A 19,984-nucleotide genomic window follows, 5' to 3' on the forward strand; every position below is an offset into this window, starting at 1 on the left:
ATGTAAGTATTGCTAATATAATAGTAACATTATAATATATATATATATATATATATATATATATATATATATATATATATATATATATATATATATATATATATATATATATATATATATATATATATATATAGTAGTCTGATTAGCCCTTTGAGACTTATTGTGATAAAGGGCTATAGCCGCTGTACTGTACAAATAAACGTGACTTGACTTTTTAGTTGTTCGGGCCTGCAATACCTCCCCTTCTGCAACAGATGGCATCATTACCCCATTTTCCAGTCTCTCTCCCCGCTTCTCTGTCCAGGTGCTCCCACTCATCATTAACCACCCTCCACTATAAATACTCCGGTCTCCCACTCAATGTTGCTGATTCGTCTTTGAACACTGCTCAAGATATTCCCTCGTCAAGACTACAAGTGCATCTTTAGAAAACTTTCTGTGCCAGATACTCCTCACGTACTCTTTTCAAACATCTCGGCAGTCCCTGTTCTACTCTACCTTCTGAGTAGTAAGTCTGATTTTTGTTAATGAATAAACACCCCGTTTTGGGGTTCGATCACATCCTCATTTTGTGTCTCCCTGTGTTCTGCATTTAGGTATGTCCGACATTAGTAGACACACTAAACGAGGAGACAGAAGACATTGAACTTTCAAAGAGAACAGGAGAGAACTGTTATAGAAACAATCACAATGACAAATTCCGAAGATTTTCTAAAAGCCCTGCCCTGAGCCCCTTCTTTTTTTAAATCAGCACATTTACCCTAAAGTTTGTGTAAATTAGCAATATAATTGTCCAATAAATTTGTTGACTTTGCTCTTTGTTCATTTTTTATGTTTTATAGAATTTCTTTTCTATTAAATTAGATACACTTAATGTATGTCTAAAACACTCCCATTGTTTTAATCGGCTTTCTTCCACATGTTTCCCTTCTTTGTAATGTACCATATTTTCACGACCATTGGGTGCACTGTGTTAAAAGGTGCAATCTCCGTAGCTGGTTCTATTTCTGTATTTAACACTACACAGGGCGCACTGCACGATAGGGCGCGAGGGCCCTTTACTGCAGCTGCTGAAAATTGACCCTGCATGAAATCTCCTCTTTCACGTATACAATGTGCAAATCCTTTACTGTTCTATTACATTACTCCCATAAACTAAACACGAAGACATTTTAGTAACGATTGCACGAAGTCAGGACATTAAGTGACCACCACCACCTTAGAACACAGACAAGCATACAAATGTGCGTATTTAAAAATACACCAGTTGTCACGACCAGAACGGAATTCAGACCCAGATGCGTAACGTTAACCACAGGTTTATTGAGATATAGAGGAAAGGCAGCACCCGCGATCGAGTGTTCGCTGGACGCGGGACGCAAGGCGCTCACAGAATCGAAATGTGTTCCGAATGCGGAAGTGGATCTTCTGGAGCAGGAGATTGTAGTGTAGTAGACGGAAAAACACGTCGATAGCCGGGACAGGAGAGCAAAACGTGTTCGGGGTCAAAAAAATGAGTCAATAGCTGGGACGGGAGAACAAAACATGGTGGGGGTCAAAAAACGGGTCGTAGCCGGAGACAAACGGGGAAAATCATGAACGGACGGATGGAAAACGGGTGAAAAAGCGGGACCGACGGGAGTCAAGAGTCAAAATGCTTGCCTTGTAGAAACAGAGGTTCGCTGACGGACTGACAACAGGCGAGTGAAAAGACTGAGCTTAAGTAGGACGGGGAAACGCCAAACAAGCAGGCACAGGTGAAATCAATCATCAGGACACCGGTAGCAAAACTGATTTAGGTTGTGGTTTATTCGAGTATCGATTAAAAGACACAGTTAAAAACTTGTCCGGGTTTAGTTTTTCAGCTTCCTCCACTTGCGAACCTTTGAATTATTAATTTTCAAGTTTCTCGCGGGTGCTCAGTTCACATGTTCTTCTGCGTAGCGTAGAAATCAACACATCGTAGCGGACGAAAATACGGAAAGCATTCAATAGAGGGAAAATGAGGTTTTCGATTCATTGAATATTTGGGGAGACAACTCTGTTCTGCCTCTGGTAGCACAATCACTTTCAGTGATTTACTACGGCGATATAATCCATGAGCACTTCCGCTAACAATCCATTGTGCGTGATGTGATGCGACTTTTTTTGCGCAAGTGTGACATGATGACAATATAACAACAGACATTTAAAAGTCACAGAGGACGCATAGAAATCACATTTAGTTAAAAATGTGAATGATCTCACAAAAACATCGGACTTTGCCCAAAAATTGGAATTGATCATCAAGCTGTGAACGGAAGCCTCATGGTGTCCTCCACTACGCCACTTGCCTTAAATCACATACCGGGCGCACTGCACAATGTGAAGAAAATCTGAGACTTCTATGTGTGCCTTATGGTCATGATAATACCGTAATATAACAGAATTTACCAGGATCAAAGAAGACAATGGCCTTGAGTGCAGCATATTCGTTGTCATCGATTTGAATATCCTGAAAAGGTTGAACCAGCTCATCCAGAACTCGATTGGCAACCCGGCAGAGCTCAGGTTCTGGACTGTTCCTGTGTATCACACAGCCATTACCTGCACACACAATCATATAAGAAGGTGAGGTGGCTTGGGTATTTAGTCCGGATGACTCCTGGAGAGGCGGAAGGAACCCCATGTGGACAAACCAGGACACACTGACATGGAAACAAAACTCTTTACTGGAAATTAAGAAATTATAGATAAAAATTAGATGATCTTGGTCTCTCATGTATTGCAAAGGTATCAATTTGAGACTCTATCTTTAGATACAAAAGAAATAGGAATTTTAACAATTTTCTTAACCCAATGAGGCCCACTACTCAGAAAATGTACCCACCCGTGTACTAAGGTGTGACTCAGGGATCCTTGTTAGGCCTCTTTAAATAATCTTAGAAAGGTCCACTGTCAGCTGGTGACAAATTTCCTTACAGAATAAAAACTGCCACACTCCCCAGCAATAACTTATACCATTGCCACTTTCGAAAGAGAGAAAACCCTTTGAGTAAATAATTCCTCAAAAGCAGCCATCACATTTCACGTGAACACGCAGAACCAAATGACATTCTTGCAGCCACTTACCTAAAAGCAGGAAGTCCTTGAACGCTGTTGACCTTTTGGCCACTCCCAGCAAAAGGTGCTCACCTGCATGAGCCCTGAGCAAGCTTACCTGGTGACAAATACAAAAAAACTTTAAACATGAATAATGAAACAATGGACGCCTTTGGTTTATCCATTAATACCATTTGGATCATATCCAGGGTGACGTACAGTATGCAGTTTTTGTTTGATAGTAACTCTTTGGTTAATCATTACTTCCAATAATACTTTACAACACTAAGCTGATGAGATTCGGACAAACTCGTCGTTGGGTTGAGATCCAGAAGATTTTTTAAGACGTTTGTGTGAACAAAGCCACAGATTTTTGATTAATATGAATGACTCTGGTGTTTTATGACCCATATGGTTTAGTACCTCCATTACACCTAACTCAAAAGGCCAGAATATGGCTCCTGCAAAAATTGCTGAAAAAAACAATAATTTTAAGCAGGTATGGTAGATAGCCCAAAGATGGTGACTGCTGATGTATGACCTCATCAGCTTGCTTAATATGTTTTGGAATTAGAATTTAGTATTTGCCATAATCTGGATGTACTGTGTATAATAAACAATATCAAAATATTATTCATGAATTTCTCACATTAGTAAAGCTAAAGGCATGAGTTTTTTATTGTAAGTTTAAAATAAGTTGATCCTGTCTTTAATATTGGACACCTGCAAAGTTCGTTATTTTGACTATTATGCACAGATCTTTTGTTCCCACAACCTTGGGGGTGGATCTGCTTTTTGTAACCTAGGAGATTTAATAAAAAGAAAGGAATCGGAAGGCTTTTAGAATATATTTGAATTGCAGCATTCTTTTTCAGAATCAGCTTGGAATTTTCTTATCTTGAGGATTTTGGTACAGTCCTTCTTGGCGTCATATCTTTGAACTGGCAAGAACAGGAGAGGACTTACAAACCCAAACCAAAATGCCAAATTTAAAGTCAGTTAAAAAAGACCTAAGAGCATTTTATTTTTATTAAATGTCCTAGGTTACAAAATTACCATAAAGTGTTTTGAAATCAAAAAACAGTAACATAATAAGCTTAGAGTGACAACAATCCTGGTGGCACGTTAGATAGGTGCTTAGCGCGCAGCACCACATGGCAGAGGTTCAAGGTTCAAGTCCAGCTACCGCAGCCTCCCCGTGTGGAGTTTGCATGTTCTCACCGTGCTTGGGTGTGTTTCCTCCGGGAACTCCGGTTTCCTCCCACATCCCAAAAACATGCATGTCAGGTTAATTGGCCGGTCCAAATTGTCCCTAGGTGTGAATGAGTAAGTTGTCTGTTCCTGTGTGCCCTGCGACTGGCTGGCAACCAGTTCAGGGTGTCCCCCTTCTGAAGATGGCTGGGATGGGCTCCAGCACCCCCCCGCGACCCTACTGAGGATAAGTAGTGCAGATAATGGATCAAAATTCCTGCAACTGAAGCCATCGAAATAATAAATAACAGTGAGGTGGTATATTAGTCCAAATAGCGAATTGGCATACTATGCAATGTCCTTCGCAGGTGTCCAACAATAAAAACAGATTATAGTTATCAGTGATAAGCACAAAACGTCCTCTTACCTGGTCATCAAGTGGCAGTTCTCCAAAAGATGGAATATATTTGGCCCATTCTACCAATACTAGTAGTTGCTGTCTCATTGAATCACACACATCCCCAACAGTAGCTAATTTCTGCTCTCTGTCATCCATTATCCCAACTGGAGAGTTGATCTGGATGAAAACAGTGTTCATGGAATGGTTGGTTAGTGTGAAAAACACATCTGCTTATTCTTGAGAAATGCTTTCAAAGGGATGACCACCTGTTGGGATAATGACTCAGCTTGGGCTAAAACTGTAATGGTTGGAAGGTCTTGAGGGTCGGGAATATTTCTTCTAGAGCTGATCCGATCTCTCTCATTTTGCACGGCTAAAAGGAAAGGAAATACACTGTCAGTGAAACTTGTTGAATAGGACTCAAAGGAGAGCAGATTGGTGGGTCGGGCGGTTAATATTTAGGAGGAGAGTACGGAGGGAGGCAACAGCTAGAGGAGTCAAACGTTAACTTCTTGCAATACAGAACAACAACTTTGAATAACACATGATTAGGGGGTCATAAAACACTGCACCAAGGTTATTCCCCTCATAAACGCACACACACTTACACTCGAAATCAGCTAGCCGTAGCAAAATTCGATCATTTTGAAACGGCTTTTGAAGTTACCTTCTTTTTTCATTCCGGCTCGAAAGCATTTGTGGAGTCTGCAGAAACGACACTGGTTCCTCTTATCTTTGTCGACAACGCACTGCCTGCTGAACCTGCGTGCGACCAACAAAAACCTTACAGTTTTTAAAGAAAATAAGGAGTTACATACAGTGTTCCCTCTAAGCTGCGCGCGTGCGCAATTGCGCACTGCTTGCACATTCTCAGCGCACAAGAAAATCTAGCCAGCGCACAAAAATCAGGGCTCAAAATGACTATTTAAGAAGCGACTTAAGTCAAAGTTACAGTGCATGAAGGTAAAAATACACGGGTTCCCCTGACGTTGTGTCATGAATGCGGTATTTTGAAGTCGAGTCGAAGTAGTACGAAGTTGAGTAAAGTTAGTAGAGAACCGGCTTCTTCGGCTCGGCTCACTAAAACAAACCGGCTCTTTCGGGTCCTAAACGGCTCTTCAGGTTGTTTTTGCTTCTTTAATCCCAACATGACCAAATATTATGTAAAATTATGCACAACATGATTTAAAGGAAGGGGGGATAGAACAAAAAAGAAAAAAATACCAAATGAAAAAGTAGTGAAAAGCTGAGAAAAAAGAAACAAAAGGAAGAGAAAAAGGAAGGAACAATTTAGAAAAAAAAGCCAGAAAAAAGGAAAGAAACAAATGTAGGAAAAAAGTAAATAGAGAACAAAAAAAAATAACAAAAAAGTTAAAAAAAAACAGAAAAAAGAAGAAAAAGTTTGTGTTGCATTCAAGTAATTTCCAATTATATCAAGTGAAACTTGTTGCCAACATTGTACTTCCACTCAAAAATGTGATTAAGTACAGTTCTGTATCTTACAACCGACTAAATAAGCCCCCCAAAATGTTAATATTATGCGACAAAATATATCAGGAAAAAAAAAGAAATGGATATCTTGTGAAATAATTGTACGAACAAACGACGTTTGTAGGCCGTACAACCTTTGCAATAGTACATGAGTCAATTCATTCAAAAGAGAAAAATAATTTTGCATTGCCGGAAACTCAGCAAAATGGAACTTCATGTCAAGTTTTGGACATGTTTGATAATGACTTAGTTGCCACACTTCGGATTGCTGTTGCTCACTGTTGTTTCAGGCGTTTCTCACCGACTTTGTGTGAACGCTCAGACCCGTGGAAAATTAGATGGAACATTGGTCACATATCTTACCGAGGGGAGGTTAACAATGAACACGAAAATAAAGTGTTAACTGCCATGTTAAGGCCCACTGTCTTTGTAAAATTAGTAGTTTGGGTTTTGATATAGAGTTATTGCTAACATTAGATGTGTCTATTGAAATTGGGAAAGGAATTTGGGCTATTAATGGTGTAGATATGTGTTATTGATGACTACTGAAAAATTGGGTATCAGTTTCAGTATTTAGGCTCATTTCTGATGAGCAGTTTTACTTTCAGAACCACAGCGACCAGACGATGAAGGTGTTGTATCCGAGTCAGACCTGAAGTCCCCTCCTGCTGCTGGTAAACATGGAAACCGGTACTGTTTGCAAACACCTAACCCAAAAACAGCCTGGAGAGGAGGGAGCGCCACCAAACTGTAATTGCCCAGGACACATCACAAGATGTGGTGCATCAACAACCCAGGTGATTAAGGGATCCATGAACAGGGATATTTAAAGTGACAGTATGTGTTATTTAGCTTCGTCTAGTGGTAGAATAAAAAGTCCTTCATTACAAAACATATTGATTTAAATAAAAAGCAAAAATACGTAACATAATACTACCGTAAATTCCGGACTATAAGCCACTACTTTTTTCCCAAATGTTCAGCCCTGCGGCTTATCCGGTGAAGCGGCCAATTTATGTAATTTTTCTAACGCCCGCTCGCGGCGCTAGAGTGTTGCTACCATTAACTGCCCTGTCAAAGCTATATTATTATTATTAAAGCTTTGAAAACTTTCTCGGTGTACCGTCTTTCTTTGTAAATATGTGTCACCCATGTATAATATGTATTTGCAACTATATATTTTTGTAATGTATTTATTTGTATTTGTTTGAGACACTTTTGCTGCTTTTCACGAGCGAATAAGAAAGAAGGGGCGGAGCAAACGCCGGCTGATGGGAACTGGGGACGGGTAAAGGTGAGTGTTTGTGAATGCAGGAGACAATAGTGGATATATATTTTTCCCACCCTTACCTTTGGAAATATACACTTTTTTTCCCTTGGATTACTTTCAACGGGTACCCCGACTCTGCAGGCCTGCATCAAATGATAAGTAGCTTGCTCTGTTCACTTCACGTATCGGCCCAGTATTGCAGTACCACCAGGAATGATTCTGCTTTGATGCCAGGTCCTTAGCTTGGCCTTGAAGCTAGGTCCTTAGCTTGGCCTTGCTTTGATGCTAGGTCCTTAGCTTGGCCTTTGATTTTTGCATTCCGGAGATGGAATAAGAGCTTGCTCTGTCCACTCCACGCATCGGCCCGGTATTGCAGTACCTCCGGGAACGGTGCATTCGCAATGATCGCAGCAAGGCTTTAGGGCTAGGACCTTAGCTTGGCCTTTTGGCTGAGAGTAAGTGTCCCGGCTCCTAGGCTTTGTAGCGTATTATGAACTGACCGATAGCGGATAATGAATAACGAAGATAGAATAATAACCCTTAAAAACCCCAAAACCCCCGCACTGATAGTTTCTTGGGCCCTATGCCAGGACCTTGACTCAGTTCCTTAACTGATAGCAAGTGTCTCGGCCTATTGACCCTGAACTGTATCATGAATTAACTAATAATGAATAGTGGATGATTGGTGAAGAGTATATATCAATAAACCTACACGAAATCCCCCGTCAACTATTCTCAACAGAATAGTTTGTTCAAGAAACATAGTTCGTTCAAGAAACATCCATTATTTAATGTGGCCGCATGCGGCCAATACACTGGTGTATGTACGAAGTCTGTTTTCCTCCCGAAATGCGGTGGGTGCGGCTTATAATCAGGAGCGCCTTATAGTCCGGAATTTACGGTGTATATTTTTTTAAATACGTGTAGGCCAGGAAATTAGCAATGATTTTACATAATATCAGGCTACTACAGGTACCCACCAAATACTTCAAAGTTTGGGTGAAGCATACTGTTCAATTGCCACTAGAAGACAACCAATACTGGTGTATGCTAACATCGTTCATATCGATACATTAAAAATAGCTGGTTTTGGCACTGATAGAATACTCCGAATCGCTATAATCAATTTAAATTAACTACATTTCTGAACTTGACTTTGTTGTTGGCAATAATTGCTCTTGTATTTACTTGGTATTGATTGATATCAAACCTTTTGATATTGCACAGCTACTCATAGTGCGGTTAGTACATTCGCATGAGCCCCAGGGTTGGGTAGGGTTACTTTAACTTGATTACTTTCAATTACTTTTGGATTACTCCAATACTAAATATGCTAATAAAAGACAAAATAAACTAAATATGAATAAAATGACTAAATTTTGTGCAGGCCTGGGGAGTAACGGAATACATGGAACGGCAAAAATGATGTTGGCAAGCTGTTTAGATTTATTTGCATTTTGTTTCTGTCGCATTTTATGTTAGTTTTGCCGGAGATCAAAGAGATCAAAGCCAGGAGAGAAAGCTTACCACGTGTTGTGAGTCATAATTGTATTCATATTTAGTTTCTTTTGTCTTTTATTAGCATATTTGGTATTGGAATAGTCCAAAAGTAATTGAAAGTAATCAAGTTAAAGTAACCCTCCCCTCCCCTGCGCATGACACGCAAGAGGTCCCCATTTCGAGACTGTGCGGGAATATATGTTGGCCTGGAGAGTGATGGGTGTACTTGCCCAACACACACCCCAAGAAATAGTGCCAATACGACCATAGTGTTTAAGGGATAACCCGAACTCATAAATAAGACTCACATTTGTTGAGGATACAATAATGGGACATTTTGTATTATCTAACGCCTCCTGGTGGTAAAATAAAACTTCATCGAAAAAAAAAATAATTCTACAAATAATAGGCAAAATACCTTAATTATAGTATAAACCCACATTTTTTAATACGGCATAATTTTGAGGTCATGAGATCAAACCTTCCTGTGTGGAGTTTACGTGTTCTCCCCGTACTTGGGTGGGTTTCCTCCGGGCACTCCTGTTTCCATGCATATCGAGATAATTGGCTGGTCCCAATTGTCCCTAGGTGTGAATGAGCGAGTGAGTGATGCCTCTGTGTGCCCTGTGACTGGCTGGCAACCAGTTCAGGGTGTTCCCTGCCCACTGCCCGAAGAGAGCTGGGATGGGCTCCAGCACCCCCGCGACCCTACTGAGGATAAGCGGTGCAGACAATGGATGGATGGATGGACATCGATTTGGGAACAAATTAAAATGTAAAGTAGGCTGTCGACAACTGCAAAAAAAGCGGGCTGCCAATGACTCTCAAGTCATAAATTAGACTTTTACCGAATACAAGAGATTCTACGTTGGATTAGCGTATAAAATACCTGCATGTGTAGATGTGGCTCTTGCGTATGGAGCGCCGAAAGAAACCTTTGCAGCCGTCACAACTGGAGGCGCCATAATGTTTCCCCGTGGCTTTGTCTCCGCAAATGGAACAGTTACTGTTGGCCCCGTCCGGACAAGGTAGGCTTGAATCTGTCGGCATGCTTTCTGAAAGAAACATTGCCGGTACAAAACATTGAAAACAAATTTTAAGAATGGATGAAAATAATTTTTCAGATTTGCAATTTTCTTCCGAAGTAGCATTTAAGAGTGATATTTTTAAGTCAAAAGTGGTTCTTAGGCCATGTTAAACTGCACACCAAACCTGCTGTTACAGCAAGCTTCCAACAGATGGCAGTAATGCACTATAAATAACCAAGGAACAATAAACATTGTTTATATAAAATTATGTTTCGTAATTTACCGTAAATTTTGAAAATCAAGCCGCTACTTTTTTGCTACATTTCAAACACGGCGGCTTTTAATACACTGTGGCTTTTTATGTGGTTGTACCATGGAAAACAGCAAGCTGCTCTTTTTTACAAAACACCACAGTGACGTGTGGAAACATTTATGACACCCTTCAAGAGAAATGTATCATGTTTTTGCCAACTCTATTCACATAATACATATAACAGGAGCAAAACGGGATGTTTGACAGTAGGTACTTTATTGAACATTAACAATGTGCTCATGATATTTTTAATTTTTCAGCAGTAGAAGTTAATTATCAGCCGGTATTCTCACCTTGCTGAAGTTTCCTTTAATCGAGAAATGAGAACAAGCAAATGCAAGCTAGCTCTGTCCCGCGGTAACCACCACCAACAACAACAACACAAAAAGCAAAGCATGTGATGCAATCTGGCACTATTCTATGCACTATGGTTTCCCTGGCGGAAATATAAGGCTCACATTTTACTCCACGCAGCCTTCATTTGCGTTTTCTTTCAGTGCAGAAGCAAATATGTGATCGTTTTTGTAATCGCCATCTTGAATGCTCACATGATCTGAAAACACGCCAGGTGTACTCCGGGCCTAAAATGTTAGGAATGGACGTGAAAAATGTTTGTTTTTTGTCTGTTTAAGCCTGCATCTTAAAATCCAGAGCGGCTCATACCAAAACAAAACGGACTTTTGTTCTTAAATGCAGCTTTAAGTCGTTCGCTCTGTAGTCATGAATTTACAGGCGTAGAAAATTACAGAATATGATCTGTTTTAGGAAGTTCTTTAAAGACGGCAAATGTGACTTATCTTGCACAGATATTTCAGCTAACCCACAACTACATTTGAATACAAGACCGATACTCTTACCAAAAACTAAACTATTGGCTAAAATCCCTGGTACCAATACTTAGGTATCGGCACTGATACCATGGCTAGTATCAATATGAACGATTTATATGATGAATTCTGAACTTGGCTTTGGTGATATTTGCTCTAATATTTACTTTATATGTATATAATATGGCAGTGGTTAGCGCTTGTGCGGCACAGTTCAAGTCATGGGAACCTGTCGTGGGTTCAAATCCAGCTCCAGACTTCCTGTGTGGGGTTTGTATGTTCTCCCCGTGCTTGCGTGGGTTTCCTCCGGGCACTCCGGTTTCCTCCCACGTTCCAAAAACATGCATTTCAGGTGAATTGGCCGGTCCAAATTGTCCCTAGGTGTGAATGAGCGAATGAGTTGTCTGTCCCTGTGTGCCCTGCGATTGGCTGGCAACCAGTTCAGGGTGTCCCCTGCCCACTGCCCGGAGATGGCTGGGATGGGCTCCAGCCCCCCCGCGACCTTAATGAGGATAAGCGGTATGGCTAATGAGATGAGATGAGATCTATATAATATATATATTTTTATTTTTATTTTTTTATTTCATATATATATTTTTATTTTTTTAATTTTTTATATATATATTTTTTTCAATGTTTTCAATTTTTTTTTATATTGCACAGGTTTGCGCCCACTAGTGGTAAAAAAATGTCATTCACTAAAACAAAACAAGATTGATATGAAAAACAATAAAAAATACATTCTCCTTCCTCTGCAAAAAAACTGATATTTAAAAGGGAATACCCACAGATCCCAACATAACATTTTCTATTCCTGTTTCATTTACTTATTGACAATTTACCAATCTGTATCTACCATTTTCGACTTACGAAAAACGGTAGATACGAACATTTTTTTCGGAAGGTCGAAAAATATCCGGACATTTCTCTAAGTCAGATTTTGTATCCCAAGTACAGGACATTACTGTAGTGCTTCTTTCCGCCACTACCGGTGTGCGGTGGCGCTGTGAGATGTCACCCAGCATCCACCCGGAAGTAAAAAAATCCGCTTCCTCTTCCTAGTTCATGTGTAAACATTCTATACTGTAACTCCAGCGCGCTAAGAACTTTGACATTTTCATTGTTTAATATCTCATGCATCCATTCGATATGGTTGGTGTAAAGTGTAAAGAAGAGGCGGGGCGTTTCCTTTGAAATGAATGTTGAATAAGAAAGCTTGATGTGGTTGAGAAAATGATTGGATCGCTTTTTTTTTACCACTTTTAACCGCAGAGGAGAATGTCTCCTAAATTTTGAAGCCCATCTTCCAAAAGTAAGTTAAACTTGACTTTATTTATCTTTTTACAGCATATTATTTTATGAAAGGTTTATTTTTTAGTACAAAACAATACAGGTTATTTATACAAGCCTTCAACATACTTATATAAACCTTAAACATAAAAAATATAGCACTTAAGAAACTTACAAACAAATTCAACTTACGAACGATCGTCCGGATGGTTCGCAAATAGGGCAGCATCTGTATTGTTAAATGCCAATAGATAAGAACTGATACTCGTATTGGTTAATATCCCGGGTGCCGATACATTGGTATCGACACTGATACCATAGTTACAGCCCTTGCAAAAGTAACCAATGATCTCCTTTTAACAATAGATTCTGGTGCCTCATCAATGTTACTGCTGCTGGATCTCAGCGCTGCTTTTGATACGGTCGACCACAACATATTATTGATTCGTCTAGAACGCATTGGTATCTCAGGAACTGTACTCTCGTGGTTTAGGTCCTACCTGTCAGACAGGATGCAATGTGTTAACTATGGCAATATGACCTCTAAACAATCTAATGTCCCTTGTGGTGTTCCTCAAGGCTCTGTACTTGGCCCCCTTCTTTTTAGTATTTATATGATCCCGCTTGGTGACATTATCCGCAAGTATAATATTAGTTTCCATTGCTATGCAGATGACACTCAACTGTATGTGCCACTGGAAAAAACTGGACATTTAAGTTTTAGAAATCTGGAGGATTGCCTTACTGAGATTCAAAGATGGATGTCAAATAATTTTTTACGCCTTAACCCAGAAAAAACTGAAATGTTGATTATTGGTCCAGCTCACTGTCGTCATTTGTTTTCAAACATTACCCTGAACCTAGACAAATGTAATATCACCCATAGTGACTCGGTCAAAAATCTAGGTGTTATATTTGATCCTAATCTGTCGTTTCAGTTACATGTGAAAAATATTACTAGAATAGCTTTCTACCACCTCCGTAATATTGCGAAGATTCGTTCAATGCTGTCCCAATCAGATGCAGAGATTTTAATTCATGCGTTTATTACTTCTCGGCTTGATTACTGTAATGTATTGCTTTCTGGTCTCCCGATGTCTAGCATTAAAAGTTTGCAGCTGGTTCAGAATGCGGCAGCTAGACTTTTGACTAAGACTAAAAAGTTTGAGCATATTACACCTGTATTGGCCAACTTGCACTGGCTCCCAGTCCACTTAAGATGTGACTTTAAGGTTCTCTTATTAACATATAAATGTTTGCATGGGCTTGCACCCTCTTATCTCTCTGATTTGATTTCCCCCTATGTTCCTGCACGGAGTCTGCGCTCGGAAAATGCCGGTCTACTTGTGATTCCGAGAGCCAAGAAGTCTGCGGGCTCGAGAGCGTTCTCCATCCGGGCCCCGGTGCTGTGGAATGCCCTGCCTCTGGAGATAAGATCTGCAACCTCAACGGAAGTTTTTAAATTGAGGCTTAAGACACACTTCTATTCCAAAGCATATGATTGATGCCCACCTCGTATTCTGTTTTGTCCTGTCTTTTTCTGAGGCCTGCCTGGCTGATACAAAGGAGAAGGATGATTTGGGATGGGTCAGCGGACCGGGGTCTGACCTGCAGCATGTCAACCCCTGCATTTACCAGCTGGCGTCGTCGTTGATGTCACGCTCTTTCCGGACATTTTCAACATCTTACCTAGTGTTTACTATTCTGTGTACAGTAATGCTAATTGTAATTCACCCTGTTCAATCCTGGAAGGGGGATTACCACATGTGAGGTCCTTTCTCAAGGTTTCTCTTTTCTCCTCACACTGAGGTTTTTAAGTTTTTCCTTGCCCGCATGCTGGTTTGCTAGTTTAAGATCAGGTAATTGTGTAATTTTGTAACTGTAATCCTGTGCAGTCCTTTGAGACATTTTTGTGATTAAGGGCTATATAAATAAATTTGACTTGACTTGACTTGACATAGTTGGCATCGACATGAACAATTTAAATGATCATTTTTGAACATGGCTTTGGTGATATTTTCACTCATATTTGCTTTATATTGACTAATGTACGTATATATTTTTGATAGCGCACAGGTTTGCGCCTTCTAGTTGTAAAAAAAAAAAATCATATAAATAATAAGCGAAAATACTTTTTCCTTCCTCTGCAAAAAAATTGATATTTGAAAGGGAATAGATCCTAACATCTCCCATCTCATTAGCCGTACCGCTTTTCCTCATTAGGGTCGCGGGTGGGGCTGGAGCCCATCCCAGCCATCTCCGGGCAGTGGGCAGGGGACACCCTGAACTGGTTGCCAGCCAGTCGCAGGGCACACAGGGACAGACAGCTCATTCGCTCATTCACACCTAGGGACAATTTCTATTCCTGTTATATTTACTGATTGGAATTTTAGTAATGCTTCAATATCAATTTTTCAGTTCTTAGAGAGCCAAACATGAAATTACGAAAAGTAAAAAATGCACACCAGCAAAATTTTAATTCATTCCCTTTTCATAATTCCCTCCTTCTTTATTTTCCTTCACTCATGCCTGACATGTAAGTTTCTGCATATTCATTTCTTCAGAGAGAAAAACAGCATTATTACTTTGAAAACTTCTCACAGGCAATAAAAGTTTGTGTATTCAGGCAACAGTGTATTTGTTTATTGATAGAAACCTGACTAGAAAATGGCAATTCAATCAGCGGCCCTAATAAACATTCCGCTTGATATCCTTATTTCCCAAGTCATCCGCGCATTTTCATCACCCTTATCATTTTGATGATTATAATAAGCACTGCCGTTTTTGTCACTATAAACAAAACCATCATCATTATTGTTTGGCACTTTGCCACCTTGAAAAAGTCCGACGAACAGAAACAAACTCCATTAAGGACGTCATTTCGGAGAGTACTTTATTATAACGCAGGCCGGTAAAATAGGCACCAGTCAATAAAGGATTTTTATGACTCGTACCTGCAATTTTATACCTAACTGTCCTCGGGTTTATTAAAATTCTGATTGCGTGCTTTTATTAGTCTTTGTTGTCCTCTGATTTTTCTCATTTTGCACGCAATCAAAGAAATAAAAGCAGTAGACGACAGCAATCAGTATGAAAACAAGGCCACGTGCGCATTAAATGTAATCAGCTTTCCAATCAGCAGAAGTTAAAAAGCTATTCATTTGCCTTCCCTTCTCCCTGATGTTGCCATACAGAACTTTATTATAGCTGTCAATCTCGGTCTTTGTGTATTTGTGTTTTCAATACACTTGTGATCAATGTTCCCTGTAATTTTCCTTACGGGTCTGAGCGTTCACACAAAGTTGGTGAGCAACGCTTGAAACAACAGTGAGCAACAGCAATCCCAAGTGTGGCAACTGAGTCATTATCAAAACTTGACATCAAGTTACATTTTGCTGAGTTTCCGGCAATGCAAAAAAGTTTTCACTTTTGAATGAATTGACTAACGTATTATTGCAAAGGTTGTACGGCCTACAAACGTCATTTGTTTTTACAACAATTCTTTCACAAGATATCCGTTTCTTTTTATTTCCTGATATATTTTGTCGCATAATATTAACATTTTTGGGAGCTTATTTAGTCGGTTGCACGATACACAACTGTATTTAATCACATTTTTTTAGTGGAAGTACAACGTTGGCAACAAGATTGACTTGGTATAATTGGAAATTATTTGAATGCAACACAAACTTTTTCTTCTTTTTCCCTGTTTTTTTTCTATATATTTTTTAATCCCTTTATAAAAAAATTAATTGTGTTAACTTTTGTCCTACACTTCTTTTTTTTCTGTCTCTTTTCTAAATTTTTCCTTCTTTTTTCTCTTCCCTTTGTTTCTTATTTTCTCAGCTTTTCACTACTTTTTCATTTTGGTATTTTTTCTTTTTTGTTCTATATTCTATTCTATTCTATTCCCCTTTCCTTTAAGTCATTTTGTGCATAATTTTACACCATATTTGGTCATGTAGGGATGAAAGAAGCCAAAACAACCTGAAGAGCCGTTTAGGACCCGAGCCGAAGAAGCCAGTTCTCGAAGAACTCTACCGACTTTACTCAACTTTGTTCTACTTCGACCTTGACTCCAAAATACCGCATTTAGAACTCAGCGTCAGGGGAACCCGTGTATTTTTACAAAAATACTAATAACAAAATACAACAGTAATACTACAAAAATGCTATAATCATAAAACTTCTGTAATAATACAAAATGACTATGAAAATGCAACACAAAATCCACTTTCGAAATAAAACAAAGGTACTAAAGAAATACAAAAAAATACCACTATGGAAATACTATATAAAAACTACTTCAGAAATACTACAAAAATAAGACTACAAAACAACCTACAGAACATCAATAAAAATCCGACTTCAGTAATACAAAAAAAACTTTAAAAAAACAAAAACAAACACAGTAATACTTCAAAACTAAATATCAAATGAAGTGCCTAAAACAGGGAACTAATATACTATTTTGCTGTAATTGTGGTAGTTTCAAAACCAATTTGATGAAACTAATCTATTTCAAAAGAAGTATCACATGTCACATGACTCCAAATAGCAGAACATGGAATGAGTCTAGTAGGAATGCAAACTAACAAGTAATAGGGGGCCCCAAATTTAATTTTGCTTTGGGCCCCTGGAAGGCTTAGGCCCTGCTCTCTGGTGTGTACCCTGATTAAATCTTTCTTCGGTTTTTAATTACAGATGTTAATTTATTTATTTATTTTTTTAATTTTTCAAATGTAATTTTTTTAATTGATAAATAACTGATTTTCTCAAAAGGGTCACAAAATATACTGTACATGTTTAAAACACACACCACAATCAAATGTAAGAACTTGTAGTTTGAAATAATTCAATTCATATGATAGAATTGTGCTGTTACCATCATTTGGAAACTACTATCTTGTGTCATTTTTATGACCAAAAATGAAACTTGATTTGCCCTACGCCTTCTGACTCATAGTGTGGAATCACAATTATAATGCCTCCCAGTGGTAAAAAAAACAAAACACTGTTCATTAAAAAAAACAGTATCGATTTAAATAATAAACAAAATAACAAACTATCATATACAAATGAATTTTTTAGATAATCATAGATCAAGAAATGTTGAATATGTAAATAGAAAGCACATTGCAAAGCAAATGCAGACTATTAGCAATAGTCTAGCAATGGTCACTTTGAGTCCCTGTAGTTTTTATTCTGCCTTGTGCTTTTTAGCACTCGTTAACGCTGGTATTTGTATGCGCTACACTTACCTTTTTCAAGTTGAGAGCTACTTTTTCTTACTAATTAGTGCAAAGATCACCCTGTTTGATGTGCATTTCTAAAATATCAATTTATGCTGTTAATATGTTTGTAAGGGAAATTATAGTTTGATTATAGTTTGAATGTGCCTTTGTATGATTTTATCCTCAAAAGTGCCTTAACAAAGCCAAATATCATATCCAAGTGCTGCTTGCATTCTTGCAACAATTGTATCCTCTTGGGGCCCGCTAACTCTTAATCAAGATGGCCTTTGCTTCGGTGCTGGGAAGTCCGAGGAAGAGCTTACAATTGTATCCTCTTTGGGCCCGCTAACTATTAATCAAGATGGCCTTCGCTTTGGTGCTGCAAAGATGTTGTTTTATTTATGTGTTCCCATATAAATGAGTCTCTAGCCATTGGGGGAGCGTGGTTCCTTCCTGAGTCGATCTTGAAAGCAGATCTTGGAAGCACGCGTCTCCGATGGAAGGATCCCAATACATTCTCAAGTTTGTCAATTTGTTACCATGTTATTACTGGGTTAATTATTGGGAATGGGTTTTTAAAAAAAAAAGCATTGTTAACCACGAAAAAAATGTTTAAAGCCGAGTCATATTTAGAACAGGTCCGCAAGCACCTTTGGGGGCGAACCTACCAAGACCTTTTCGCCTGTCTAAACTTTGGGCCCAAACGAAAAGAAAACTAATCAGGGAAGCAACCAAGAGTCCCATTATCACATGAGATAACCTACAGGCATACACAGCTGAGGTGGAAAAATATGTGCATAAGACAACTATTAGTCATACTCTGTATAAATTTGTTCTTTATGGAAGAGTGACAAGAAGAAAGCCTTTTCTGAAAGGATACCATAAAAAGGAGGTTTGGTGTGTGTAAGAAGCCACATGGGAGATTAAATTAATATGTGGAACAAGATGCTCCGGTCAGATGAGAACAAAATTGAACCTTTAGGGCTTAATGCGAAGCGTTTGGCGTAAGAGTAACACTGCACCTAACCTTGAAAACACCATCCCCACTGTCAAACATGGTGGTGGCAGTATCGTGCTGTAGGGTTTATTTTTCTTCAGCAGGGACTGGGAAGATCGCTGGAGTTGATAGGAAGATAAATGGAGCTAAATACAGGGCAATTCTAGCAGAAAATCAGTTGGAGTCTGCAAGAGACCTGAGAATGAGCAGTGGTTCACCTTCCAATACCACATCAACAATGGATTTAAATTAATTTTAAAGTAACGATTTAAAGATGTTAGAATGGCCAAGCCAAAGTCCAGACCTAAATCCTAAAGATCTTTTGTGGAAAGATCTTAAAAAATATGTGGACAAACAATCGCTATGAAACTTTGGGGAACTTTAGCTGTTTTGAAAGGAAGAATGGGCAAATATTTCAGTTTTAAGATGTCCAAAACATACTCTGTAATTCCGCAAAAGGAGATTGTACAAAGTAGTAACTCAAAGGGGGTCAATACTTTTGCAACGTCTACTTTTTTATTTTTTTTTATTTGTTAGTACAATATAAAGTGTTGGAGATTTGGTTTATTTTGTCTATTGTGTCTGTAGAAATATATCGTACATGAACTTGAAGACACATAAGTCCATGTATTAGCTGCTCAAGGACCTCATCTCCAACAAACTTCTTACTAGCAACAGAATCCTCTCTTTTGCAGTTTAGTAGCATAGGCAGAACATTCAGCCAGTTCCTGCATTTGCAACCCAAAATCTAAATTCTAAATCGCTTTTCAGTATCAATACAGACTTACCTCCCCCTCCATAAAGTACTTCAGCATTATCAAAGCCAAGCACGCTGTACGAAGGATCCAGGCAGTCACAATAGTTAGCAACTTCCATATCTAATAAGGATTTACTCTGAGCAACAGTTGGATACTTCATTCCTGTTCACCTCGCACGTATTTCCTTCTTTCCGTCCTTTAGCGCCTCATCTAACTTTTCTCAGAGACAACAAAAGAGATGCCTCAAATAAAATATCTCTTGGGATTGGTCTTCAACAAGCTGAGGAGGAGGAGCTCCGGCCATAACTTCTCACCTTGTTGTACATTACTTATCTCCCTTTTTATGACAGGATTGAGAAGATTAAGTTGTAGGAAGTGACAGCTTTTTCTGGTGGGTTTTAACAGTACGGCGTGTTCTTGACGGATAATGGCTGACCTCAACTTTTTTCCTTAGGAAAGAAAAACATGCAAAGATCTGAGGATGTGCATTAGAAAAGTTGGGAGTCCTTCCAAGGACTAATCTAATCAATAGTAGAGTAATACCAGCACCACCTCAGCATATATTATCTCCAAAAGCACTCCTTGAATGAGCCAAACACTGATA

At 38.9% G+C, this 19,984-nt stretch overlaps 1 protein-coding gene and 1 pseudogene across 2 annotated transcripts in view; one reads left to right on the top strand and one right to left on the bottom strand.

The window, feature by feature from the left end:
• Positions 1–19,984, bottom strand: part of hnf4g (hepatocyte nuclear factor 4, gamma) — a 39,266-nt gene that overhangs the window by 6,676 nt on the left and 12,606 nt on the right. Inside the window, exons 1-7 of one of the 2 annotated variants that reach the window (XM_088322099.1) lie at positions 19,411–19,589; positions 9,823–9,988; positions 5,340–5,434; positions 4,939–5,045; positions 4,700–4,849; positions 3,112–3,199; positions 2,434–2,586 (exon numbers count right to left, since the gene is read on the bottom strand). In XM_088322099.1, coding sequence (XP_088178225.1) covers positions 2,434–2,586; positions 3,112–3,199; positions 4,700–4,849; positions 4,939–5,045; positions 5,340–5,434; positions 9,823–9,988; positions 19,411–19,540 — 889 coding nt within the window. In that variant the 5' untranslated portion in view covers positions 19,541–19,589. Of the gene's footprint in view, positions 1–2,433; positions 2,587–3,111; positions 3,200–4,699; positions 4,850–4,938; positions 5,046–5,339; positions 5,435–9,822; positions 9,989–19,410; positions 19,590–19,984 lie in introns of those variants that run through there. The other variant, XM_088322100.1, reaches the window with a different exon arrangement.
• LOC148348626 (U2 spliceosomal RNA) lies at positions 7,697–7,834 on the top strand (annotated as a pseudogene).

This window comes from Urocampus carinirostris, chromosome 18, assembly GCF_059441175.1.
Source record: "Urocampus carinirostris isolate Australia breed hairy pipefish chromosome 18, RoL_Ucar_1.0, whole genome shotgun sequence".
Lineage (NCBI taxonomy): Eukaryota > Metazoa > Chordata > Actinopteri > Syngnathiformes > Syngnathidae > Urocampus > Urocampus carinirostris.